This window comes from Schistocerca americana, chromosome 7 (assembly GCF_021461395.2).
Source record: "Schistocerca americana isolate TAMUIC-IGC-003095 chromosome 7, iqSchAmer2.1, whole genome shotgun sequence".
NCBI lineage: Eukaryota > Metazoa > Arthropoda > Insecta > Orthoptera > Acrididae > Schistocerca > Schistocerca americana.
In genome coordinates this window covers 606456762-606483238 of record NC_060125.1, presented here as the reverse complement: position 1 = coordinate 606483238, position 26477 = coordinate 606456762, and the positions used below count along the sequence as shown (strand labels likewise).

General features: G+C 38.2%; 1 protein-coding gene across 4 annotated transcripts in view; it reads left to right on the top strand.

Moving 5' to 3' along the window:
- LOC124621912 (protein tramtrack, beta isoform-like) overlaps positions 1–25944 on the top strand; it is a 142125-nt gene extending 116181 nt beyond the window's left edge. For all 4 annotated transcript variants that reach the window (XM_047147414.1, XM_047147415.1, XM_047147417.1 and 1 more), the window contains exon 11: positions 23568–25944. In XM_047147414.1, the coding sequence (XP_047003370.1) occupies positions 23568–23831 (264 nt within the window). In that variant the 3' untranslated portion in view covers positions 23832–25944. The remainder of the gene's footprint in view (positions 1–23567) is intronic.
- Positions 25945–26477: the final 533 nt, after the last annotated feature.

Sequence of the window (26477 nt, the reverse complement as noted above, 5' to 3'; positions counted from 1 at the left end):
TTGCTATCTGCGACTCAGCATCTCCACTACTCCACTATATGGTGAGGAGCAACTTTCATAATATTGTAAACTTAACCATTTTCGATGCCTCGTTGTAGCTGGTTGCTGTGTTTCTATGTAACGAATCTTGGCTCTTTTTGACAGACACCTATTGTCCACAGTAACACTACTATTACTTACTGACTCCAAAACCATCACCTCATTCATTAAATATACCTGACAAACCACATCCTTACACATAACTCCTCCTCCTCCTTTGAGTGCAAAGATATAAAACAGTACTGTGGCACAAACACAGCCACCCTCATTGCACCCTGCTATCGCCCACAGCTGTCAGCCATCCTTCCCTGACCTTCCCTCTCATTCCCTGCCCATTTTCTCCTTTCACTCACTCCACCTTACATACCTCCTCACCCTCGTTGAGTTGTGGTGGCAGTAGTCATTTGGAACAATGTAGCCTTGCAGGTATGTGTATGCTATTAGCTCTAAAGGATTCGTCTGAAAGCTATCAATGTTCTCAGTCTTCTTTATGTGCTTATGGACTAGCCAGTGCCTCAACTGTATAGTGAGATGGTAACTTTACGTCTTCCATCACATATATTGCAGGAAAGGCTTTTGATTGCCATGTTTATCGCAAAAAGCTATTAAGGTTTGTAATTGTTTATGCCAGTCAATTTACAGTTTCAGGATTTTGTTAGCATTGGAGAAAACAGCCTAGCAAAACAATAGGTTCCAGTTTGAAAACAAAATGTGATTTTTAGGGCTGTAAACTAGGCTGACCCTTAGGAAGTGTCGCGCTGTTCAGGCGGGTGCTGTGGTTGCTGGTCCTGCATTCCCATTCCTTTGTTTTATGTGGGAGTGATCCCCAATGACTGAGTGGCCTGACTGTCACACATTCATGTTTTCACAGTTACTTGGCGGCACCTGAAGATGAAGCCTTAAGCTTCGAAACCAATCTGGAATACATTAAGAATAGGTGAACCCCAGGCACCTTGAAAATGGAAAATAGTATGCCTTTCAGTTAATTAATTTTAGATGTGGTACACACTTTTCATGGCCTCCATTTCCTTTCGAATTACAAGAGGAATTTATGGAATACATAGAGGCCAACACAGTACTTGGTAAACTACATTATAAATCAAATTTTCCATGAAATATTTTCAAAGACTTTCTGAACAATGTAAAAAGTTGTGTTTTTGTTAATAGCATACTTAACTTTTCCATAAGAGAAATTATTTTTATGTCCAGCCTCTCTTGCACCAAAATATGACATAGGTGAGTAGACATTGCACATTATTTGTTTTTAAGAAAGAATTGAGTACAGGTTGGGCTATGTTTACATGGTGTCTTCTTTTGTAAGAATGTTATTGTAATCTCGGATGAGTTACAAATGTTTCTGCATGCAACATCTATCTTCCAACTTTTTTCAGTTCCACAAATGTAACAAGGATCATCCTTCCAAGTCAAAGGGTCTTTGTTAGTGGACTTTGGTGCTAATAGGAAATCTCCTGAACAAAGGTTTTATACCAGGAGTTTGAGGTGTAACATTCAGTGTGATGATTATCTTCTTTACTTTATTACATGCCCTTGCATTCTTTAGAATTAATGGATTAACAGGTTGTATACCCCCCCCCCCCCCTCCCCAGGACAGCCAAGGAATCCGGGAAAAACGTAGGAATTTTTTCATCTGGCAAAACATGAGAATATTGTAGAATTCTGGGAATTTTTCATTGTTTTTATTTTCAGTTAAATTTTTGTTATGTTGACTGGTAAGAATTGATCTGATATTCTAACAGAAAATTTTGCATAACCAACTAAAAGAGAAATAACATAAAAAAAATAAAAAATAAAAAAATCTAACTTTAGTTGCAAAGAAAAAGTGCCATTTACAACAACAAAATGCAGTGTGCACACAAGTGTCTGCTGACAGCAACATGTGTCTAAGGATTTATTACAAAGACTATGCAATACTTTGTAACAACAAACCAACAAACGGGCCTTGTATGAGTGTGATGCCACAACTGTTTACACCTCTTAACAGGTCGAGGAAAAAAAAAAATTATTGTGAATGGTGCTTTGAGAAGTGTTACTTTCAAGGAAATTTCCTTTTACTCAAGATGAATTATGTCATGTGTGAGGATGTACGATGAATTTCTTAAATCACAGAGCATTTGATTGTCATATAAAACTTAACACTTTGAGGACCAGCCACTTAGAAAAGTTTCGGGCCCAGAAGACCAGCCATTTATGTCATTATTTAGAATTTTACAGTACATTTTCATTTGATATATTTTAAAAGGTAAAGACGCTAAAAAAGACCAGTATTATTCGTAACAACTTAGCTTTTCCTCTAGTTATACTGTACACATATTAATTTAAACCATTAACTTCTTCTGTTTGTGTGTTCGCGCTACTTACATAGTCGTTGCTATTGGCTGACTACTTCACATGTCCTATGCTATGAATGTCTATTGTGTTTAGCTGGCGAGATCACGTGACGTGAAGTATGATTGGCTGACAAAAGCTCATCACAAACTTGATTTCACTGCTTAGGAAGCTGCCATGGTGTGTTGCCACACATCTAAGATCTTTCCAAAATGCATTGTTTTTTTGCTGGGTTTCGTTCCCTGAAGTGCTGGTAATTTCTATGCCATTGTATGAAACCTTCTCCACTCAAATAATTGATCAGTTTTATAGTTCTGAGGGAAAGTATGTTGTCAATTAACAAAGGGGGTGGGGGATTATACACATAATTGAGATTGCTGTAAACTTAGAATTGCCACCCCATACTTCTACTAATAACTTAGTGAGAATCCTGCAGCAATATTATGAAAAGAATAGTTACAACTAACCATAAAGTGGAGTTGCTGAGTCACAAAGGCACAACAAAAAGACTATTAGAAAGTTAGCTTTCGGCCAACAAGGCCTTTGTCAAAAATGCCTCCCCCCCCCCCCCCCCCCCACACACACACACACACACACACACACACACACACACACACACACAAAAGCACAGAGGCTGGCAGCTGTAGCCAGACTCTAGTGAGAATGCTGTTAAGATAACAGCATTTATATCTGCTGCACCAATACGTACATTAATCATTTTATGTTAACACCTTAGTTCAGTATTCAAAATAGCAATGAAATTCGAAGTTCATTTTACATTTCTGATGAGAAGCTTCCATTGTTTGTATATCTATGCTTAGGAAGTCAGCACATCTCAAGGCAGGCAGCAATCAATGGATATCAGTGGATTTCTGTGTCTGATCAGGGATTTCCCCTCATGAAGATGATGTGATTACCATCCCTGTTGGAGACGTGTCATCCCTTGAAGTAGCTCACCACAAGCAAACACAAAAATATCACCCCTTCGCAATATCTGACGTCTTCTTTTATAACTTCATCTTCTTGCTTTCCCTTCATCTTCATCTGATGGCGAAATAACTTGTGCCATATTTGCCTTAACAACTGTTGGAATACCATAATCAGATAAGGGTGATTGTAGTTTCAGAAACTAATAAGGGAACTGTCCAATCCATCATGTCGAAACCTGCCCTGAAATTCTTTTACAGAAAGAATCCATGAAAAGAAACACTGCAAAAATTTCAGCTGCTGATACACCGTGCAAATAGTGGCAGGCATATTCTTTGTTGACAGCACATCGGTAAACAGATAACATGACACAGCATGATCATAATTTGTAAAGCTAATTTTGGTTGCCATTGATAGTTTCTCTGATGCAGTTGTTCACATTTACTTGCACTCGAATTTGCAACTCATTTGAAATCCTTAATTAATAGCAGTTGCCTCCATGGTAACACTAAATGTTAACAACGGAGATGAAACTGATTTAGTTTTCTTTGTGTTTTCTTTGTCTATGCTTGCTAATAGCATCTGTCTTGGTGCAGGTTCCAGAATTTCACAGTAATGGGGAATCCAGTTACCAATGTCCTTGCAAAGATGAAATATGAAGAAGCTGGCATGCAGTCGAAATTACCTAGTTTTTGATGACCTACAAAAGTCTTACTAATAATTCTTGGACATTCATTTGAATGATGTCAACATTGAAATTGTAGAATTGTTACCGGCAATATTTGGACGATTCTGTGAGCTGTGGTTCGAACAATTGTTGTGCTAATTAAAGTCCAGAACAGAAATGAGTACCTTCCAAGCTCAAAGCAAATGTTTACAGTAATAGCTTTCAGTGAGAAAGTAAAGGCAATAAATTTCTTGGTTAAACGAAGAAAGGAGAAAATGCTTATATGCAAGTAGTGCGTAAAGCTGGTTTTATTTTATGAAATGTGAACATGAATTGTTTTATGGGAGAAAGGTATTCACAAAGTATGCAATATGTGCCCAAAAGGAAACTTACATAAGTGTGAAAGAAAAAGATTTAGAGCTGCTTGTGGGAGTAAGTGCACTATTACCATGGGTGATCCCAGAGACTGGGTGCTCTGAATTGCAAGTGAGACAAACATTACTGATTTCAAGGCTTTTTCAATGTGGTTAAACACACTCAGGAAATTATACAGAAAAAAAGTCACAAAATTACAAAGTTTGCCTCAGGTAAATGTGTAAAGGAGGTTTCATTGATAAGAAAACTGTAGAGAACATCGTAGCTGATGTGAAGATGAAGTAGTTCCTTGCTATCCTCTAAAATGCTGCATATGAAGCCAATAATTCAGGTTTAATACAAGACACACTTTATCATTTTGTGCAAAAAAAAAAAGACATGAGTTGCTTTTGAAATAGGTGGATGCTATGACATATTCTAATGTTTCTGACTTAAAGTGTGGAGTGTGAATCTGGGTTATTTCGGTTCATTCCCCCAAACCACCAACCACTTCTTTACGAGGTGACTTACTTGGAATTTGCAGCCACTATTCTTTACTGGATAGCCGGCTGCTGGACACCCTGTTGACCTCTTCTCCATCGAATAACAGAAGGTACAGGAATTTTTAGACTCTTGTCTACTTATAAAATAAGCAGACATACAAACTTTTAATTTTGTTAATTAATTATGTATTTGACCTTCGTACACAATAAAACTCTTACTTTCAACATAAATATATAACTTCTGGTATGTCTCCCGTACAGTCGAATGTCGGAAACAAATTACAGTTAAAAGAAAGTTGGTTTTGATGCCATAACTTTTCTTAACATGAATTGGAAAATAAGTCTTGCCTATAGCAAGGTTACATCAAGAGTTTTCAGGAGTTATTTTTCAACTGTCTTTGTTTTAATAACAATAGTCAATGACGCAATAAGTGCAGAGCTGCCTATAAACTCCATGGTTCTTCCTTACACACTCAGATCGAACACACAATATTTTGTTCGTAGACATTATGCAAATAATCACTCATAATAACATTTCATATTGTAACAGTATACATTTCATACATATGTTTATATACATATCTTTCCTTTCAATAACAATACTCTGTCATCTCTTGAACGATCTTTTGCTTATTGTTTCTCTACTCTTTTTTTTATTTTATTTTGTTTTTAAGACATGAGTATTTACTCGTGTTTTTAGTCAGTTTTACTAATATTTAAGAATTGTGAGGACTCTCTCTCTCTCTCTCTCTCTCTCTCTCTCTCTCTCTCTCTCTCTCTCTCCAGTCATAAACTTCGGGTGTTTATGACCCTATTCCTAGTATGTGCTATTTTCATTATTTGTAGCTTGGAGGAACTCTGGACAAAATGAAAGTGTTCTTTTGACACTCATTTATTTCCATGAAACATCATAATGCTAGTCGTTCGTAGAATTCACACTTCCCAGAATAATCCTTATATAACTTGTGACTTTTGTCACGATGCTGTCCCCTACTCCTATGATCAGCTCCTATCCCTTGCTTGTGGGTTGACCTTATGAGAGCACTTCCTCTTTCCATTCTGGTAGTTACGCCCCTTAGGCCGCAGATCGTCCTATATCCACGTAGGTATGCCTGCTCTATACATAGTGAATGCCGCGTACGCCCTCCTTATCCTTTCTGAATAGGCCTCACAGTTCATTACCCTAGTATACATTTCTGTCTGCTTGTGTCTGTATATGTGTGGATGGATATGTGTGTGTGTGTGTGTGTGTGTGTGTGTGTGTGTGTGTGTGTGTGTGTGTGTGCGCGCGCGAGTGTATACCTGTCCTTTTTTCCCCCTAAGGTAAGTCTTTCTGCTCCTGGGATTGGAATGACTCCTTACCCTCTCCCTTAAAACCCACATCCTTTCGTCTTTCCCTCTCCTTCCCTCTTTCCTGACGAAGCAACCGTTGGTTGCGAAAGCTTGAAATTTTGTCTGTGTGTTTGTGTGTTTTTTTATTGTCTCTATCTACCAGCACTTTCCCGTTTGGTAAGTCATGGAATCTTTGTTTTTAATACTACAATTGAGTATCTTCTGGTAAAGATAGATTTATATCTTAAACTTTGCATTCAGTCTTCAATATATTGTTTACTCTCTAGAGTCCTCCTCTACTTACCAGCTTCTATACAGGGTGTTACAAAAAGGTACGGCCAAACTTTCAGGAAACATTCTTCACACACAAAGAAAGAAAATATGTTATGTGGACATGTGTCCGGAAATGCTTACTTTCCATGTTAGAGCTCATTTTATTACTTCTCTTCAAATCACATTAATCATGGAATGGAAACACACAGCAACAGAACGTACCAGCGTGACTTCAAACACTTTATTACAGGAAATGTTCAAAATGTCCTACGGTAGCGAGGATACATCCATCCACCCTCCATCGCATGGAATCCCTGATGCGCTGATGCAGCCCTGGAGAATGGCGTATTGTATCACAACCGTCCACAATACGAGCACGAAGAGTCTCTACATTTGGTACCGGGATTGCGTAGACAAGAGCTTTCAAATGCCCCCATAAATGAAAGTCAAGAGGGTTGAGGTCAGGAGAGCGTGGAGGCCATGGAATTGGTCCGCCTCTACCAATCCATCGGTCACCGAATCTGTTGTTGAGAAGCGTACGAACACTTTGACTGAAATGTGCAGGAGCTCCATCGTGCATGAACCACATGTTGTGTCGTACTTGTAAAGGCACATGTTCTAACAGCACAGGTAGAGTATCCCTTGTGAAATCATGATAACGTGCTCCATTGAGCGTAGGTGGAAGAACATGGGGCCCAATCAAGACATCACCAACAATGCCTGCCCAAACGTTCACAGAAAATCTGTGTTGATGACGTGATTGCACAATTGCGTGCGGATTCTCATCAGCCCACACATGTTGATTGTGAAAATTTACATTTTGAACACGTTGGAATGAAGCCTCATCCGTAAATGCAGCATTTGCACTGAAATGAGGACTGACACATTGTTGGATGAACCATTCGCAGAAGTGTACCCGTGGAGGCCAATCAGCTGCTGATAGTGCCTGCACACGCTGTACAAGGTACAGAAACAACTGCTTCTCCCGTAGCACTCTCCATAAAGTGACGTGGTCAACGTTACCTTGTACAGCAGCAACTTCTCTGACGCTGACATTAGGGTTGTCGTCAACTGCACGGAGAATTGCCTCGTCCATTGCAGGTGTCCTCGTCGTTCTAGGTCTTCCCCAGTCGCGAGTCATAGGCTGAAATGTTCCGTGCGCCCTAAGATGCCAATCAATTGCTTCGAACGTCTTCCTGTGGGGACACCTTCGTTCTGGAAACCTGTCTCGATACAAACGTACCGCGCCACGACTATTGACCCGTGCTAATCCATACATCAAATGGGCATCTGACAACTCCGCATTTGTAAACATTGCACTGACTGCAAAACATCGTTCGTGATGAACACTAACCTGTTGATGCTACGTACTGATATACTTGATGCTAGTACTGTAGAGCAATGAGTCGCATGTCAACACAAGCACCAAAGTCAACATTACCTTCCTTCAATTAGGCCAGCTGGTGGTGAACGTTACCTTGTACAGCAGCAACTTCTCTGACGCTGACATTAGGGTTGTCGTCAACTGCACGGAGAATTGCCTCGTCCATTGCAGGTGTCCTCGTCGTTCTAGGTCTTCCCCAGTCGCGAGTCATAGGCTGAAATGTTCCGTGCGCCCTAAGATGCCAATCAATTGCTTCGAACGTCTTCCTGTGGGGACACCTTCGTTCTGGAAACCTGTCTCGATACAAACGTACCGCGCCACGACTATTGACCCGTGCTAATCCATACATCAAATGGGCATCTGACAACTCCGCATTTGTAGACATTGCACTGACTGCAAAACATCGTTCGTGATGAACACTAACCTGTTGATGCTATGTACTGATATACTTGATGCTAGTACTGTAGAGCAATGAGTCGCATGTCAACACAAGCACCAAAGTCAACATTACCTTCCTTCAATTAGGCCAGCTGGTGGTGAATTGAGGAAGTACAGTACATACTGACGAAACTAAAATGAGCTCTAACGTGGAAATTAAGCGTTTCCGGACACATGTCCACACAACATCTTTTCTTTATTTGTGTGTGAGGAATGTTCCTGAACGTTTGGCTGTACCTTTTTTGTAACACCCTGTATTTTCAATAGATACTATGTCTACATATACTGTTTACATCCCACTATCCTGCAGTTCATCAGAGTATTTATTACACTGACATTTCTTAATGATCAAAATGACTAATTCCTCTCCTACTTTAATTTTATTTCTTTGCTGACGCCTTTTTCTTATTTATCCATTACTCATTACTGCTTTATAGTTGTTAGTTATGTAGCATTTCCGTTCAATAAACTTATGTGCATTTGTCTCTCTTTGCGCATGAGTTCATTGTGCCTATGCTAATCTCTGTGCCTATGCTTATCTCTTTACTTATGTGCACCTCTTCTTATGTATATTTGATGTATAACTGTCATAGCTTCCTATATATGGGTACATATTTCCATATGTACACACACTTTCCCCTACAACACCAGGTGGTTCTCACATTGTGACAGGCTTTGTCTTATGTAATTTAATGTTTGCGTAGAAGTGTATATTTGTGTATATGTGGATGTGTGTTCATGTAGTCTGACTTTTCGGCCTTCTTATCTAAAGATAAGATTTAGGTTATAGTAAACACTGGAATAAGGAAGGACTTCAGCGATAGAAGTTTGTGAATATGAAAAGAGGAAAAAATAGACAGGTCCACAAATGAGAAGTAAGAAAAGAAAAATATACAAACCCTCTCCTCTGTATCACATCTCATAAAAGGTATAAAATACTGTATACAAAATACACTCCGGTATAAGGGTTGTTCAGCTAGTCACACCATATTATATTTTCCACAAATGTAATACTCTATTCAGTTTATTTTGTAAAGATATCACGTTTTTTCTGTGATTCTCTTAACTTGTTCTCTATTTTATGGTCTTATCTGGTTTTCTAAGCAATAAGATTACAGGATAGTTCTAGATCTTAAAGAAATTCGATGCAGGAAAACTATTTTGGAAGTAACATCGAAGACAACTCGGGATCTGATGGTCGTTACTCCACCCGTTAACTCAAAATGTGGGGGATATACAATTTTACATCCTTTACATTGTATTTCCCCTTCTCTAATCTAGTTGTGGGACCTACTAAAAATGATGTCGTAGGATGGACCATTGTTTGTACCCGGTACGGTCCCTCATATTTTTGAAAAATGTAAGAGTCTCTTTCTTCAGAGTCGAGCTGTGAAGATGTTGTTTTATAAGAACCAGGTCATCGACATGGTACTGAGGTTCCACAGTCTTTTCGTTATGCTTACTTATTCTTTGTAGTGTCTTTTCAATTAAATTATTAGAAACTATTTCCTGATTTACTTCGTAATTGACTCTAGGCTGTTCAGACCAATTAAAACACTTAATTAGAGGTTCTCCTATAAAAGGTTTGCCTATAACTTGTAAAGGTGTCAACCCAGTTGATAAATGGGATAATTCATTTAGGATAAGTTCAAAGTCCTTAATTTTAGTTGCCCACGAAGTATGTTTTTCATGGCAGTAAGTACGACATAATTTTCCAATTTCCTTCATTTCTCCTTCACATGGATTTGATGACTGGTTATAATTGGATATTAATAGGTGTCAAATACTTTCCCACGTTAGGAATTCACTAAATTTGTTACTCACAAATTGTGGTCTGTTATCCATAAGAAACTGTTTTGGTTTACACACTTCTAGCTAGTATTGTTGTAAACAGTATATAACCATCTCTGTATTTGCTCTTTTAATGGGATATAATTTAATATATTTTGACCAGCATTCTGTTTTTGTTGTTGTTGTTGTGGTCTTCAGTTCTGAGACTAGTTTGATGCAGCTCTCCATGCTACTCTATCCTGTGCAAGCTTCTTGATCTCCCAGTACCTACTGCAACCTACATCCTTTTGAATCTGCTTAGTGTATTCATCTCTTGGTCTCCCTCTATGATTTTTACCCTCCACGCTGCCCTCCAATACTAAATTGGTGATCCCTTGATGCCTCAGAACATGTCTTGCCAATTGATCCTTTCTTCTAGTCAAGTTGTCCCACAAACTCCTCTTCTCCTCAATCCTATTCAATACCTCCTCATTAGTTATGTGATCTACCCATCTAATCTTCAGGATTCTTCTGTAGCACTACATTTCGAAAGCTTCTATTCTCTTCTTTTCCAAACTATTTATCGTCCATGTGTCACTTCCATACATGGCTACACTCCATATACTTTCAGAAACGACTTCCTGACACTTAAATCTATTCTCGATGTTAACAAATTTCTCTTCTTCAGAAACGCTTTCCTTGCCATTGCCGGTCTACATTTTATATCCTCTCTACTTCGACCATCATCGGTTATTTTACTCCCCAAATAGCAAAACTCCTTTACTGCTTTAAGTGTCTCATTTCCTAATCTAATTCCCTCAGCATCACCTGACTTAATTTGACGACGTTCCATTATCCTCGTTTTGCTTTTGTTGATATTCATCTTATATCCTCCTTTCAAGACACTAACCATTCCGTTCAACTGTTCTCCCAAGTCTTGCTGTCTTGACAGAATTACAATGTAATCGGCGAACCTCAAAGTTTTTATTTATTCTCCATGGATTTTAATTCATACTCCGAATTTTTCTTTTGTTTCCTTCACTGCTTGCTCAATGTACAGATTGAATAACATTGGGGAAAGACTGCAACCCTGTCTCACTCCCTTCCCAACCACTGCTTCCCTTTCATGTCCCTCGACTCTTATAACTGCCATCTGGTTTCTGTACAAATTGTAAATAGCCTTTCGCTCCCTGTATTTTACCCCTGCCACCTTCAGAATTTGAAAGAGAGTATTCCAGTCAACATTGTCAAAAGCTTTCTCTAAGTCTACAAATGCTAGAAACGTAGGTTTGCCTTTCCTTAATCTTTCTTCTAGGATAAGTCGTAGGGTCAGTATTGCCTCACGTGTTCCAGTGTTTCTACGGAATCCAAACTGATCTTCCCCAAAGTCAGCTTCTACTAGTTTTTCCATTCGTCTGTAAAGAATTCGCGTTAGTATTTTGCAGCTGTGACTTATTAAACTGATTGTTTGGTAATTTTCACATCTGTCAACACCTGCTTTCTTTGGGATTGGAATTACTATATTCTTCTTGAAGTCTGAGGGTATTTTGCCTGTCTCATACATCTTGCTGACCAGATGGTACAGTTTTGTCAGGACTGGTTCTCCCAAGGCTGTCAGTAGTTCTAATGGAATGTTGTCTACTCCTGGGGCCTTGTTTCGACTCTGGTCTTTCAGTGCTCTGTCAAACTCTTCACGCAGTATCGTATCTCCCATTTTATCTTCATCTACATCCTCTTCCATTTCCATAATATTGTCCTCAAGCACATCGCCCTTGTATAGACCCTCTATATATTCCTTCCACCTCTCTGCATCCCTTCTTTGCCTAGAACTGGGTTTCCATCTGAGTTCTTGATATTCATACAAGTGGTTCTCTTTTCTCCAAAGGTCTCTTTAATTTTCGTGTAGGCAGTATCTATCTTACCCCTAGTGAGATAAGCATCTACATCCTTACATTCGTCCTCTAGCCATCCCTGCTTAGCCATTTTGCACTTCCTGTCGATCTCATTTTTGAGACGTTTGTATTCCTTTTTACCTGCTTCATTTACTGCATTTTTATATTTTCTCCTTTCATTAATTAAATTCAATATTTCTTCTGTTACCCAAGGATTTCTACTAGCCCTTGTCTTTTTACCTACTTGATCCTCTGCTGCCTTCACTACTTCGTCCCTCAGAGCTACCCATTCTTCTTCTACTGTATTTCTTTCCCCCATTCCTGTCAATTGTTCCCTTATGCTCTCTCTGAAACTCTGTACAACCTCTGGTTCTTTCAGTTTATCCAGGTCCCATCTCCTTAAATTCCCACCTTTTTGCAGTTTCTTCAGTTTTAATCTACAGTTCATAACCAATAGATTGTGGTCAGAGTCCAAATCTGCCCCTGGAAATGTTTTACAATTTAAAACCTGGTTCCTAAATCTCTGTCTTACCATTATATAATCTACCTGAAACCTTCTAGTATCTCCAGGGTTATTAAAGCTACTCCTGCATTACCCCTATTTGATTTTGTATTTATAACCCTGTATTCGTCTGACCAACAGTCTTGTTCCTCCTGCCACCGAACTTCACTAATTCCCACTATATCTAACTTTAACCTATCAATTTTCCTTTTTAAATTTTCTAACCTACCTGCCCGATTAAGGGATCTGACAGTCCACGCTCCAATCCGTAGAACGCCAGTTTTCTTTCTCCTGAAAACGGCGTCCTCTTGAGTAGTCCCTGCCCGGAGATCCGAATGGGGGATTGTTTTACCTCCAGAATATTTTACCCAAGATGACGCCATCATCATTTAACCATACAGTAAAGTTGCCTGCCCTCGGGAAAAATTACGGCTGTAGTTTCCCCTTGCTTTCAGCCGTTCGCAGTACCAGCACAGCAATGCCGTTTTGGTTAGTGTTACAAGGCCAGATCAGTCCATCATCCAGACTGTTGCCCCTGCAACTACTGAAAAGGCTGCTGCCCCTCTTCAGGAACCATGCGTTTGTCTGGCCTCTCAACAGATACCCCTCGGTTGTGGTTGCACAGCTATCTGTATTGCTGAGACACACAAGCCTCCCCACCAACGGCAAGGTCCATGGTTCATGGGGGGAGGATCAGCATTCTATTATAACCAAAATATATGATACTCCTTGCTCTCCTTGTGGAATTCGTCCAAAAAAATCTTCCTCTGTGAGGTCGTGTAATGATGTAGGAATAATAGGATACATTTTGTATTTCACATGAGTATTATTCTCTTTTACTTTCTGGCATATTTCACAGGCTGTAATCAAAAATGCTATTTTATGACCTAGTTTCTTGAAATAATGAGACTTATTCATATGGGATATACATTTTTTTAATTCTGAAGTCTCCATATCCTGGTGAACATACCACACAAGTTTGTGTTCCAATACCTTCGGAATACATACGCGCCAATGCTGTGATATTACACTGTCTCTCCAAAACAAGTTATGATCTATAATTTTCCATTTTCCTAATTGATTAGGAGATAACGAGTTCTGGTTACACATACAAAATATTTCTGTGAAATAAGGATCTTGATGGATATTCCTTGTTATTCTTTGAGCCATTTCCTTTACAATGATGTTTGGATATTCTGCTGACATAAAATTAATGGAAAAAATAACGCCAGGCCCTTCCATACGTTTCGATTCTTTCATTCCTATGGGTAGCCTCGATAAAGCGTCAGGTGCAATATTTTCGTAACCTTTTACGTATCGTATCTTAATATCATATTCCTGTAGGAAAAGCATCCATCACAGCAACCTACTGTGCAGAAATCGACTTCTCATAAGAAAGGATAAAGCTTGATGATCTGTGTGAATATGGATTTCTGATCCCCATACTAGTGTTTGAAACTTTTGAATACTCCACACAATTGCCAGTAGTTCCTTTTCGGTAGTTGTGTAATTTAGTTTTTGCTTATCTAAGCTGTGGCTAGCAAAATGTATGGTTCTGTGTTCTACATTACTTGGATCCCATTCTCCTTGGAAAAGTTCGGCAGCAACACCGTAATCAAATGCGTCTGTCAAAAATTTAAACGGTTCGCCCATAACTGGATGATGTAATATGGGTGATTCAACAAGTGCTCTTTTAACGTTTTCAAACACATCATTTGCACCTTGTTCCCAAGTCCACGGTACTCCCTTTCTTAATAAACATAAAATTCTTGGGTCATTTAACTCTTGTCCTCGTACATACCATCGATAGTATCTGGCCATACCTATAAATCCTTTTAATTGTCTTACATTTCTGGAGTGCGGACATTCTTTGATAGCTTTTATGCGTTCAGGGTCTGGTCTAATTCCCTTTACCCCTATAATATGACCTAAGAACTTAGGTCCTTGGTGCGCGAAAAACGATTTAGACAGCTTCACTGTGATATCTATTTCTTTAAATTTTTTCAGAGTGTTGCACAAAGTTGGACAACGGTCCTCCCAAGCAGCTGATATTATTATGATATTGTCTATGTATATTATCAAATCCTTCAATAAGTCTCTCCCTATCTCTTCATCTAACGCACGTATAAATACGGGCACAGAGGTATTAAGTCCAGATGGCAATACATTGAAATGATGACGATTTTCTTTCAAACAGAAAGGCTGTATACTTTTTGGATTCTGAATGTATTTTTATCTGCCAATATCCCGCGGTCAAGTCCATTGTACTAAATAATCTCCCCTATTCAAATTTGGATAACAATTCTTCCATATTAATCGGTTGATCTCTCTCCGTTTCTATATGTCTATTTAATGTATGAGCATCTAAGACTAATTGTACCCTGCCTGTAGCTTTCTTCACCACAATCAGAGGATTATTCATTACACTGGAACTTTGTTCTATAATATTATTATCTATAATTTTGTTAATTCATCCTGAACTGCTTCCTTGAAACTCACTGGTATTGGATACGGTTTGCAAAAGAATGGACTGTCATCTTTGATTTTGAACTTACGGATATAGTCGTTGATGTTACCTGGACAATTGGAAAACACCACTTCATACTCCATTAAAATTTTATACAAATCTTGTCTTTGTTGATTGGTTGATATTAGGGATTCATTAACTTTGTTTTGTGTATCAGTTTGACGTGTACTTGATCCACATTATCGATCCACAGCAAAAACAAGTAACTTTTAAGTTTTTTAATAAATACTCGCAGAGCACCATAGCAGCTCAGATTTTGACAGTACTTTTCTTTCAATGTGTTCTTCCTGCGTGAAAAATTTCAAGTTAGGTTTTCACATGTCGGATTAGGTCATTCTCTTGTAAGTACAAGAGGCAGTTGGAATTTTTTTTGCTACAGCCTTACCGATTTCCAGATCATTGCTTTTTATTAACAGGAATACATTATGAGGTCCTTTAATTTCTTCTGATCCAGAAGCTGAGCATGTACGACATTTGAGGAAGAAAAATATGTATTCTTAGGAGTTGTTCTTCCTTGGAGATAATTGAAGTTGTTTCGTGTCTCGCACTTGCACAGCGGCATGTTCCCTAGGTATAACTGAGCTGCTGTATCTGATGTTACTTTAGATCTGGCGTGATTGTGTATCTGCACTCTCACCTGCAGATGGCAGCCAGTTGGACCATCGTAATGGTGTGCAATCAGGATGATGAAATCCAGCTACATATGGATAAAGAGCATCAACTGAAATTGTAGTATATGAAGCAATATCCTGTTCTTTGGGACATAACCATTGAAATGTGGGAAAGTGACATATTATCAGTGAAGTTAGTGAGCAGTTACGTTCTTTTATTTTTTATGTAACTTTCCTGAAAGGACTTCACAATACCACAACAGGTTTCGATCACTCGGTGGTCGCTGGTCACCCTCAGAGTAAAAGCACATGCTGCAAGCAGTTATGTAAAGTTCCAGCTGCATTGCCAATGTAACATACATTACACTTGGAGCATGTACTTGCAGTTATATGGTGACAAATGAGTGAACAAAACCACTTACATATTGTAAAGTATTTTTATTGTCATAAAAATAACATCACAGTCCAAAAATTCTCAGTTGTCATCTCATTTTTATTTCTGCATGGAAAGGTGACTTTCAAGAAATCCATGAATGTTACAGTGTACGTTATCAGGCACTTCGCTGCTTCATGTAAACTTTCTCGTTGTGTTTTGTCCGTACAAAAGTGTCATGTTCGATGAAAAGTTGCACTAGCAGCAAGTTCAAACTGCTCCTCAAAAGTGGCCAAAAATGCGATAACAGCAAAAAATCAGGATTAAATAAACTGCTTGTGTTTTTGTAAGTGCAGTTTAGTTGATCTGCGTGTTTTGGTGTCGTATCAAAATGGAGTGATTGAAGTTTAGTGATTATACCTCACTTCTCCATTGTTAAGTAAAGAGCTAAGGCTTGCTCTTCTGAAGATGCTGGGATTTGATGGTCTCCTCTCAATTTCTCCTTCCCTTTAAATGTTACTGATGGTCTCCCCTCAATTTCTTCTAGCTGTAAAATGTTGTTGTTATTATGTTTATCAAATTTTTCAACATAAGAGTGCTGGAAGCAGATTTCCATCCTGCTGCAACTTTTGGCAAGTGTTAAATTTGTACCGCGCTTTTGTGTGTCTTGCTTCTCCAAATTTACAGTATCATCCCCAAAAGCTTCTGCAGTAGCTTTAATTTGTAAATAAAATATCTGCAATTATGAAAAGGATAGATTGCCACTCATCATAAAGATGGGGTGACATTGAGTTGCAGACAGGCACAATGAAAAGACTGTTACAAACACACACACACACACACACACACACACACACACACACACATGACTGCTATCTCAGGATGCTCTGGCCATTATGTAAATAAAGTCTGCCCACCCCCCTTCCTTCCCTTCCATCTTCCATCATTACCCAACATTTTTCTTAATCCTCCCTCTCCCTTTTTTCACGTACAAATCGTGTATGTCACATTATTTTATATTTGATTCAATTCATTGGTTTCTATAAAAAAGAATTTGGGCAATAACCTAATAAGATGCCATTGTTTGTTTTTTTATATTGTTACCCATCATTTTACTATTTCTTCCTCCCCCCTTTTACCACTTACAAATGATGTACATCACATTATTTTGTATTTGACTTAATTCATTGATCTCTATAACAAAAATTTGGGCAGTAACCTAATAAGAGGCCATTGTTTATCTTTTTATACTGCCATTAGTGGTATTAAGTCCATCTTTTTTATATCAGTATTTTAATAATTTAGTTATTTTCTGGCTATTTGAGTGCTATGCTCTCCTGCACTTCTGCACATTTATTCCTTGCATACATGTACTGCCCTCTTGTGTCCTAAATTTTCATTAACTCAAGAGACATTGACATACTGTCAGTTCACTAGTTGGACATTCAGCATGATATTATCCGGTTATATTATTGTGGTGGTGAATTTGACCTTCATTTGTGCCTTATGGCTACATAATTAACATTCCTCCACAATATCATGTGAACAGTTAAGAGCAAAAATTCTGTATAAGTCAGTGATTTGTTTTTACTTTTGCCCTATACCTATTTTTTCACGTGTATATAATGTTAACCATGTTAGGTGTTAACCTTTGATCCTTCTAGAGATGCTTTTAAAGATGTCGAAACCTAGGTCGAGTGATTTTCAATAAACCTTGTACTGTTGCCACTGATTTGACTGGCGTCTTCATTTAATAATGGATGTGGGACTTGTTGCATAGTTTAATCTTCTTAAATCAGTCCTCATAATTTTCCGTTTTGATATCTTACTTGATGAGTTAACGTTTATTTCCTTTGTACTCAGTGGTTCAAGGATAATGTGCCAGACAACGAATCCAATGTCTGGGGTTTGATCCTAGGCCAGTCCTAGATTTTTATCTGTAACTTACCACTTCTTTCACCTCAGGCAGTATTTGTTAATGTGAAAAATATGTAATTTACACCATGGTTTGGAATCCATGTAAACTGTAGGTCCCCCCATTATTGGCACAGTAAGCCCATTCAGACGTTGGAGGAAGGCAATGGCATACCATCTCTGATGATGGGGCAAGGCCTAGCAGAGCACTGTGGTATTCAAAACAACCTTCAGCTGTATTTTGATAGATAGATATATTGGCATTCTGCTTCTTAATTAGCCTGATCATTTGCCATTTGAATGGGATTTAGGGTCTTCACAATTCGAATAATTTCAATATTGTTTGGATTCGTTTTTTGTGCTCCTGCTTTTGGCCAGATAGGGATCACATAATAATTTCAGTTCCACCTCCTTTGCTCTTTTTTTTTGTCCTCTAATATTCTTTAATATTTTCACCATATTACTTTTTATCTTTCTTACTTAGCATGGCATCAGATGTTAGGGTGTCTTCCCTTTCAAATTGTGTAGGAGAAAATATCTTGCACGTACTGTAGACAAGCAGGCGACTGAAGAATAAAGGGCAATTCAGGCAATCTATTCACCTCCAGTATTTCCAGAACTGTTTAAGACATTGTAATTCTGTTTTCACACAGATAAATTGTGCTCACTAAACAACATATAGTCTCTTTTTCAGAGCTATATTAATTACAGAAGTATTGGCAACAAATACACTTTCTTCAAATGGAACCACAATGGAACATTTCTGGGATGCAAGGAAGTATACCAGCACTGGATTGAATCCACCTGGCAGATTTATGGTGTGGGCCAGTGTGCCATCCTTCTTGGATGTGGTTTTTAGGCAGCTTTCCATACCCAACTAGGTGAATACAAGGCTAGTACGCACATCCCATTTCTATTACACCATTCGCAAACACTTCAACAAGTTCTCACACTTGTACATGGACAACAAGAGATACAGACATACGGAGCACTTAGAATCTGTCCTGGGGGCAATAGGTGTGGGGACAGGAAGGGGATTGAGCAACCCTCTACTTCTAACTTTGCAAATCCAGGTTAACATGCTGACCACATGAAGATATGGGATAAGGCTTGAAAAAGGAGGAGGAGGAGAAGAAGAAGAAGAAGAAGAAGAAAGCAACAGAACCACAGTATTTCTGCAGCTAGTATCGTAATTCAGAAGATATGGATTCAACAACATTTTAGTCTTCAACATCCAGTTACTAGCTTTGAAGTAATTATGACATCTAAAACTTATGATTTACCTGTTGTGACCATGAAACCGCAATCCATGTTTTACGCAAAAATGCATGATTTCTTATCCAATTAATGAAAGAAATCACATCAGATTAAGAGAAACACACTGTTACACTGCTGTGGTATTGGTATAAATGTGGTACACAGGAAATCTAGCTCACATTCTTTCTTTGTCGTTCACTTGCATCAAGTGGTGGCAAGTTTGAAAATAAATAAATATCTTTCATAGGCCAAGAGAAACTGAATATGCTATTTATTTACAGAGGTTGCAGATGGAACGTGAATAGATCATTGAATTGTATGCACGAAGGTATCCTGACAGATGGTGTCCGACGAGAATGACAATTCAATGAATGTGCAAAAAATTGTTATTGGTGGAAGGACACTGGGATACTACTAGAGGTTACGGAGCAAGCCAGCAAAGAGTGGAGTTAACAAAACAGTTTTTCTGGCAGCCATTGTTCATAGTCCACGTTAGCTGCAGAGAGACTGTGAATGCCTGTGAAATAAATGAGCCCAGCATAAGTGTGTATCTTGACATTAAATTCAGGGTGTGAAATTATTACTTAACAGTGTTTGTACCTTAATTCCCTGTTTTACAAACCCATCTAGTTTTTTTTACGTCGACCATTGTTTCAAGGCTCTGGCAGGAACAATAGCAGAACTGTTGTTATAGTTAACTAGTGACCAATCTTAGATACCATATCCCATGCCTTCCTGTTTGTGTATTGGTCCAGCTACATGCAGCCAAGTGTAATTAATATTAGTTTTGAGTGAAACTTCTCTATATTAGTCTGCTTTTGTAAATAAACTCTCATAGCTGTGTAAAGCTGGAGCACCCCTGTAGCCTGATGCAACTGTTTTGTATAACAACACAAACTTCCGCAGAGGACGGCAATCCATTTCATGTGAAAAACAGATGAATCATAAGTTTTAAATATTGTAATTTCACCGAAACTAGTAATCGGAATTTGAAGAGTGAAGTGCAGTTGAATTCATCTCTTATAACTATGAGGGGCTTTCAATAAGTAATGCAAAACATTTTTTCTGAATGCAGATTGGTTTTATTCGGGATTCTAATGCACCATATTATTCCCTGGCACTCTTTTAGCTACAAAACCCTATTTTTCAATTCATCTTTGTTCAGTGTGATGACCTTATGACATCTTAGAGGGAGAGCCTCTTATGCCAGGTTGGTACGACTGTACTGGTTGATGTCAGAGCCAACGTCTGGCTGCATCAATAACCTCCCCTTCTGATTCCCATGGACTGCACCCTTTATTGGGCGAAACAGATGGCAGTTGAAAGGGTAAGATCTGGACTGTACGGCAGATGAGGAAGAACGGTCCTAAAGTTTTGTGAGCTGCTCTCGGGTGCGCAGACTTGTGTAAGGCCTTGGACAGTAATGGAAAAGGAGAAGTTGGTTTGTATTTTTGTGGTGACGTACACACTAAAGTTGTTACTTCAATTTCCTGAGGGTAGCATGGCACACTTTAGAAATGATAATTGAACTATGATGGAGGACATGAGCAGAATAACCCCTTTTTAGAGTCGCAGAAAACTGTCTCCATGACTTTACCGGCTGAGGGTGTGGCTTTAAACTTCTTTGGAGGAGAGATGGTATGGTGCTATTTTTTTCTAGTTTGAAGTGATGAACTCATGTGACGATGTTTGACAAAAAATTATCACAAGCAATTCCACACAGATGGTCCTTTGTTGCTCTTTATGATCTTCTGTTAGGTTGTGAGGCACACCCAGCAGGTGCTCACCTTTCAGTATCCCAACTGGTGGACAAGTGTGTCAGCTCTACCAACAGAGACATACAGTTGAGCAGTGAGGCGTTCGATTGTGAACCATCAGTCACTTTGAATGAGAGTGTCCGCACATGCCAACAGTGCAGGAGTCTCAGCCATGTGTGGCTGGAGACAGGTTTGCACGACCTTGTTGCGATGATGGCAGACATCTCGCCCAACCCCATGCCAGGTCTCCATAGATATTATAAAAATGCCTATGAATATCTCCAATGCCCTGATTTTCTGCCAAAGGAAACTCAATTACAGTTATCTGCGTGGAACACACCTCCCTTACAGAAACCATTTTGAAGGCTACACATAACACCACTGTATGTCAGAACTTTTTGAAGCTGTAAGGCTGAAGAGGGAGCATCCCATGATGTCCCACAACAAATTCCGCATCCCCCCCCCCCCCCCCCCTAACCGAAATTGGTTTGGGGATGGGGGGGGGGGGGGGTGTCTGTTGCATTACTTACTGAATGACCCTCGTGTGATACTAGCAGCAGAAATTAACAGTAGTTCCATTTGAAAATGTGAGGTTGATACTGATATTGCTGTAATTAATACAGCTTTGAGAAAACCGTGCACTGTTAAGTGAGCCTCGCCCCCCTCCCCCACACAACACACACACACACACACACACAATTAATCTGAGTGAAAAGAGAATTATGATAACTTAAACAGTTCATGGAATATTTGAGGCAACAACTTATGTGGATCATTCTGTATAACTAGATTCTGCACCTGAGACGGGTAATTGAAACTTTGTAAGTAGATATCTTTAGGACAATTGACATGTATTTTCAAAGATCTATCAATTCAGATTTTTAACATTTATGCAATGCTCACCTACAAGTCAAACAAATCTCTGAGAACACTTTCTTTGTATATATTCAATAACCAATGTTAATTCTGTTTGATATGGTTCCAATAGACTTGAGTAATATTATAAGATGGGATACAAAAGCGATCTAGAGGCAGTCTCTTTGTTGACTGCATTTTCCAGTTATTCTGCCAGTTAACTAAAGTCTGCCCTCTGCCTTGCATATTGTTGCTGCTCGCATGAGTTGTGGCTTATTAATATTGTAGTCACAGGACATACATTTCTGCATTTTTGTGATGTACATAATTTCGCATTTCTCAATGTTTGAAGTAAATTTCGAAATGTTGTACTGTTATGAAATCTTATCAATATCTGTGTGGATACTTGTGCATCTTTTTCGGATACACTTCATTGTAGATAATTGTATCACTTGCAAGGTTATTAAAACATAACATGAATGACAAGGGTCCCAAAACACTTCCATAGGGCATGCCTGAATCCTCCCTACCAATAAATCCTCGATCCAGTCACATAATTGAAATTCATTTGTGGACATTGGTGTGGAACTGAGTCAGATGCATTTCAAAAGTCAAGAAATACTTTGTGCACCTGATTTGCCTTGATCCATGGGTTTTGAGTGTCATGATAAAAACATACAAGTTGAGTTTTGCACAATTGATGTTGTTGGAATCATGCTGGTTGGCATGGAGGCCATTTTGTCAGAAGTACCTCATTGGTTTTGAGCTCAAGTGTCTGTTCTTTGATTTTACAAGAAATGGATGTAAGTGCGATGGGACAGTAGTTTCATGGATCAATTCTGTTACCTTTCTTGCAGCCGGATGTAATATGTGCTTTCTTCCAACAACTGGACACAGTTTTTACTTCAGCTGATCCACAGCATAATACAGTTAAATTGAGGCCTAATTTGGCTGCAAATTCTGCATGGAAACTGACAGGTATCCAATCAGCTATGGAGCATTGCTTAAAATAGCCATTTCTCAATGTCACAGACTCTAATATCTGTGTCACCCACTTTTGCAGTGGTGTGGGAAGTAAATTGGAGTATTACTTCTGTACCTTCCTTAACAAATGAGTATTTAAAAATGGGGTTCAGCATTTCTGCTTTTGCTACCTTCGATTTCAGTTCTTGTGTTCCCCACGAGTGTCTGGATTCTAACTTTGGTGCCACTGACAGCCTTTGCATATGACCAGAATTTCTTTGGGTTTTGTGGAAGATCTTTTGATAATGCACAGTACTCATGGTAGAAAACCTGTATTACTCTGTTAACAGCCAAACACATTTCTTTCAACATTGTATTAGCAATGCAGACTGTGTCTCAACTGTCAGTTCTTTTCTGTATTCAGCATTTCAGCATCTAATGAGAAGCAGACATCACTGTCTCCTGTAACGGTACTCTGTGGCCCTTGATTGCAGTACTGTCTGTCTGTCTGTCCTACATCGCATTGTCAGCAGCTTGATGACTGAGCCATGTGCCCTGCTGCGTACATGAATGCAATGTCTTAATAAAGCGTCGCTCCCTTAATTGAGAAATAAAGTGTTGTGCGCATAATTTAAATGATTTATGTGGTTGCATAAACCAAAATATTATTATTTATGTTTGAGGGTAATTTAAAAATTAGTATCTTAAGCGATTCAGGAATGCACACTTAAATGCCCCTAGCTTTGCATATCAGGAATTTGATTTCAGAGAAGATGAATAAATGTGCATGCATTAAAGTGAGTTAGATACTACTTTTTCAGACATTGTGTGAATGTAAAAATTGGCCTACATTCGAGAGTTAATTATGAAATTGATTTTGCAGGTTTTAATGGCTGATGCCAATGAATCCTCATCACTGCTTGTAAATGAACCTCGAAAGAAGGAGCGTCGGAAGCAGAATATACAGTGTAAAAATGATGAAAGTGGCGTTGATGAAGAAGAGCATACTGTTTCCAAGATTGATGATGATATTGATTTTACAAATGAGTTAAGTGAAGATATGCTCCAAGGTGAAGAGACTAGTTGTCATAAAACTGTAATAAAAACAGAAAATGGAGAAGAAGATAAACAAGATGACGATAAGTGAGGCAAGATCCAGCTTGCATCATCTTAAATTTGTGACGGCATTTTGTTGATAAATCATGAGTATCTCTAATAGTGATTCAGCATGTTGAAATATAATTAGAAACACTTATGGATCACTGACAGTTGAATTGATGAAAGGCCTGGGGCAGTTATAAAAAACCCAGAGTTAAATAATGAAATAAGGTGAGATGATCAAATAGAAACTGCAATAACTAAGGTACTTTTCCGTGAGAAACACATTTAAATAGTGGAGAACCCCCCCCCCCCCCCCCTTTTGCCCCATGTTCCCGTGAGGTGTGTGTGTGTGTGTGTGTGTGTGTGTGTGTTTTAGAGAGATGGAGATATTCCTATTCCGTCGCTCGACTTGATTCTCTGGTTAAGTACTCCAGCAATGTTTTCCTTGTTTATTGATCCTATAGTTGATGGTGATTTTAGTTCACGATGTAAAAAGTTTTTAGCAGATGTGAATATTGTATATTGGGTCACACTTTCCATAATGTCTTCTGCCCATTCAGTGATCATTCCCTGCTGCATTTGTGTGTAACGCTACTTAATCAGTTGAAGCTAAAGTCATTATAGAAAGTGTGCAGTTGCTAAACATAATTGTTTTATGTAGCGGGAGAGCTCTAAAGAAGTGTAAGTTTTGAGGTCACTTACATTACACACAGTCTCAGAGTCCTTATTGCAGCTTATCAAAAGCAGTACACAGTTCCATTAGTTTTTGTGGGGAGCAGTTAATAGCAAAATTTACTTCCCATGTCCTTCCAGTCTCGATAACATAAATGTGTAGTAGATACTTTAAACGAAAGAATAGTTGTAACATGATTTATGAGATATAATTTTCATTTTTATATGTGAAAATTAGTAGATAAAGAAGAAATTCTCCCTTTATTGTGGCCTTCAATTAAGCAAGTAAAAAAGCAATTTAGATAAATAACTGTGATCCTTTACAGTTAATTGTGATTTATATTGTTAGGGACTGGACAACCGGTCTTAAGTCTTTGTCAGTCACTCGTTGAATAGTGTCATTAATTTGTTGTAATTTGTGGGTTAACTGTGACTACTATGTTCATATTTCTGTTTCACTGTTACTTTTATGATATATTGAACATAATTTAATAGGCAGTAAGGAAGAACAGACTAAGTCATAGTTTGAAGCTTTAAAACAATCTTCGTACTTGCATTTGACAGTCTTGCAGTTAAAGTGTGAAACAGAGCTCATACAATCAGTTAAAATCATGCCACACGTAGTTCTATATGTGTAAATTTTCTTTTTTAGTTCTTTTTGTGCAGAGGTACTGTGAATGAATTTAATATCTGTAAATTAAGATATTTTTGTAGTATTATTTTGTTTTGTTGCCTTGTAGTATATTTGTGATGAGGGCTTGTTTTGTACATATTGTTAGTGAAGATTTGTACATACATTTGAGCTTTTACAACTAATGTGTCATCGATGGAAGTTCTATCTTTTGACAAATTTGTTTCAGCAGCAGTTTGTTAGCAGTCTTAATCGAGGCACTTTGTGAAATTGAATTCACTGACATGTTACTTGTTGGGCATGAAATCTATTTCAAAAATAATTGCCCATATATTCAGCAGTGATTGACTGTGATTTATTAACTGTGAAATCTCAGAAATTCTACTTCCCCTTCTCATCTTTGCCTCTGGTTTACTACTCCTTCCTTCATATATATATTTACATATATATTGTTGTTGTTGTTAACTGAAGAGACGTCTGTTTTTTACACTGAATAATCGTTTCAAGAAATATTGTTCGCATATATCACTAAAAAAATACGAGATCTGAAAATGGTTTGTGTGCTTTATGTTAATAGAAACAGAATCAAAGATCAAATTTAGTTTGTTAACTTTATTTTAACTGCAAACTTGTTTATTTTTTTGAAATGTAAGTCAGTATTTCAGTATACTAATGTTTTTGACTAGGAAATTGTAGCAGATTGTAACAGGATGAGAGGATACACTGATGTGAGGGCCCACCTTTTCATGGTGAGCTGTGAAGTCTGTGTATAAACTAGCTAAAAGTTTATGAAATAAATTGCTACCAGGCTTTTTGATTTGCGAATAATAAAAGATCTGCTACTTGGTTTCCAGTACATTTGTTTTGTTTGTCACCTTCCCCTACTCCACTATCCATTGGAATTTGGTAGTGTTTCTTAATTTTAGGTGTGCCATACAGTTGAAGCTCATTATTCCAGCAAATATTATCATCTTCAAATTGTTTCAGTTATTTGTAATTTGTTATAAACTTACTTAGTATATACTAGAAACTTCTTTCTTTAGTTGGATGTGATGAAACTGGTCAAATGTGTGCACCTGCGCGCGCACGCGCCCACACACACACACACACACACACACACACACACACACACACACACACACACACACCTTGCAATATAAGAAAGAAAGATGATGTGTTCATGTACTATTCAAAATTACCATGAGTGGCAGGCAGTGTTGACTTATTCTAGAGTTTAAACGTTACTTTCTCTGTCATCATTCTGCAGATGGGAATATATGCCACTGAGTATAGTGTAGAGATTATTCTGGAGATTAGAACTTTGTGTGGTGGCATTGAGTAAAGTCATCAATAAAAACTTTCATTTTGAGAGTCAACTTTTATGGCTTA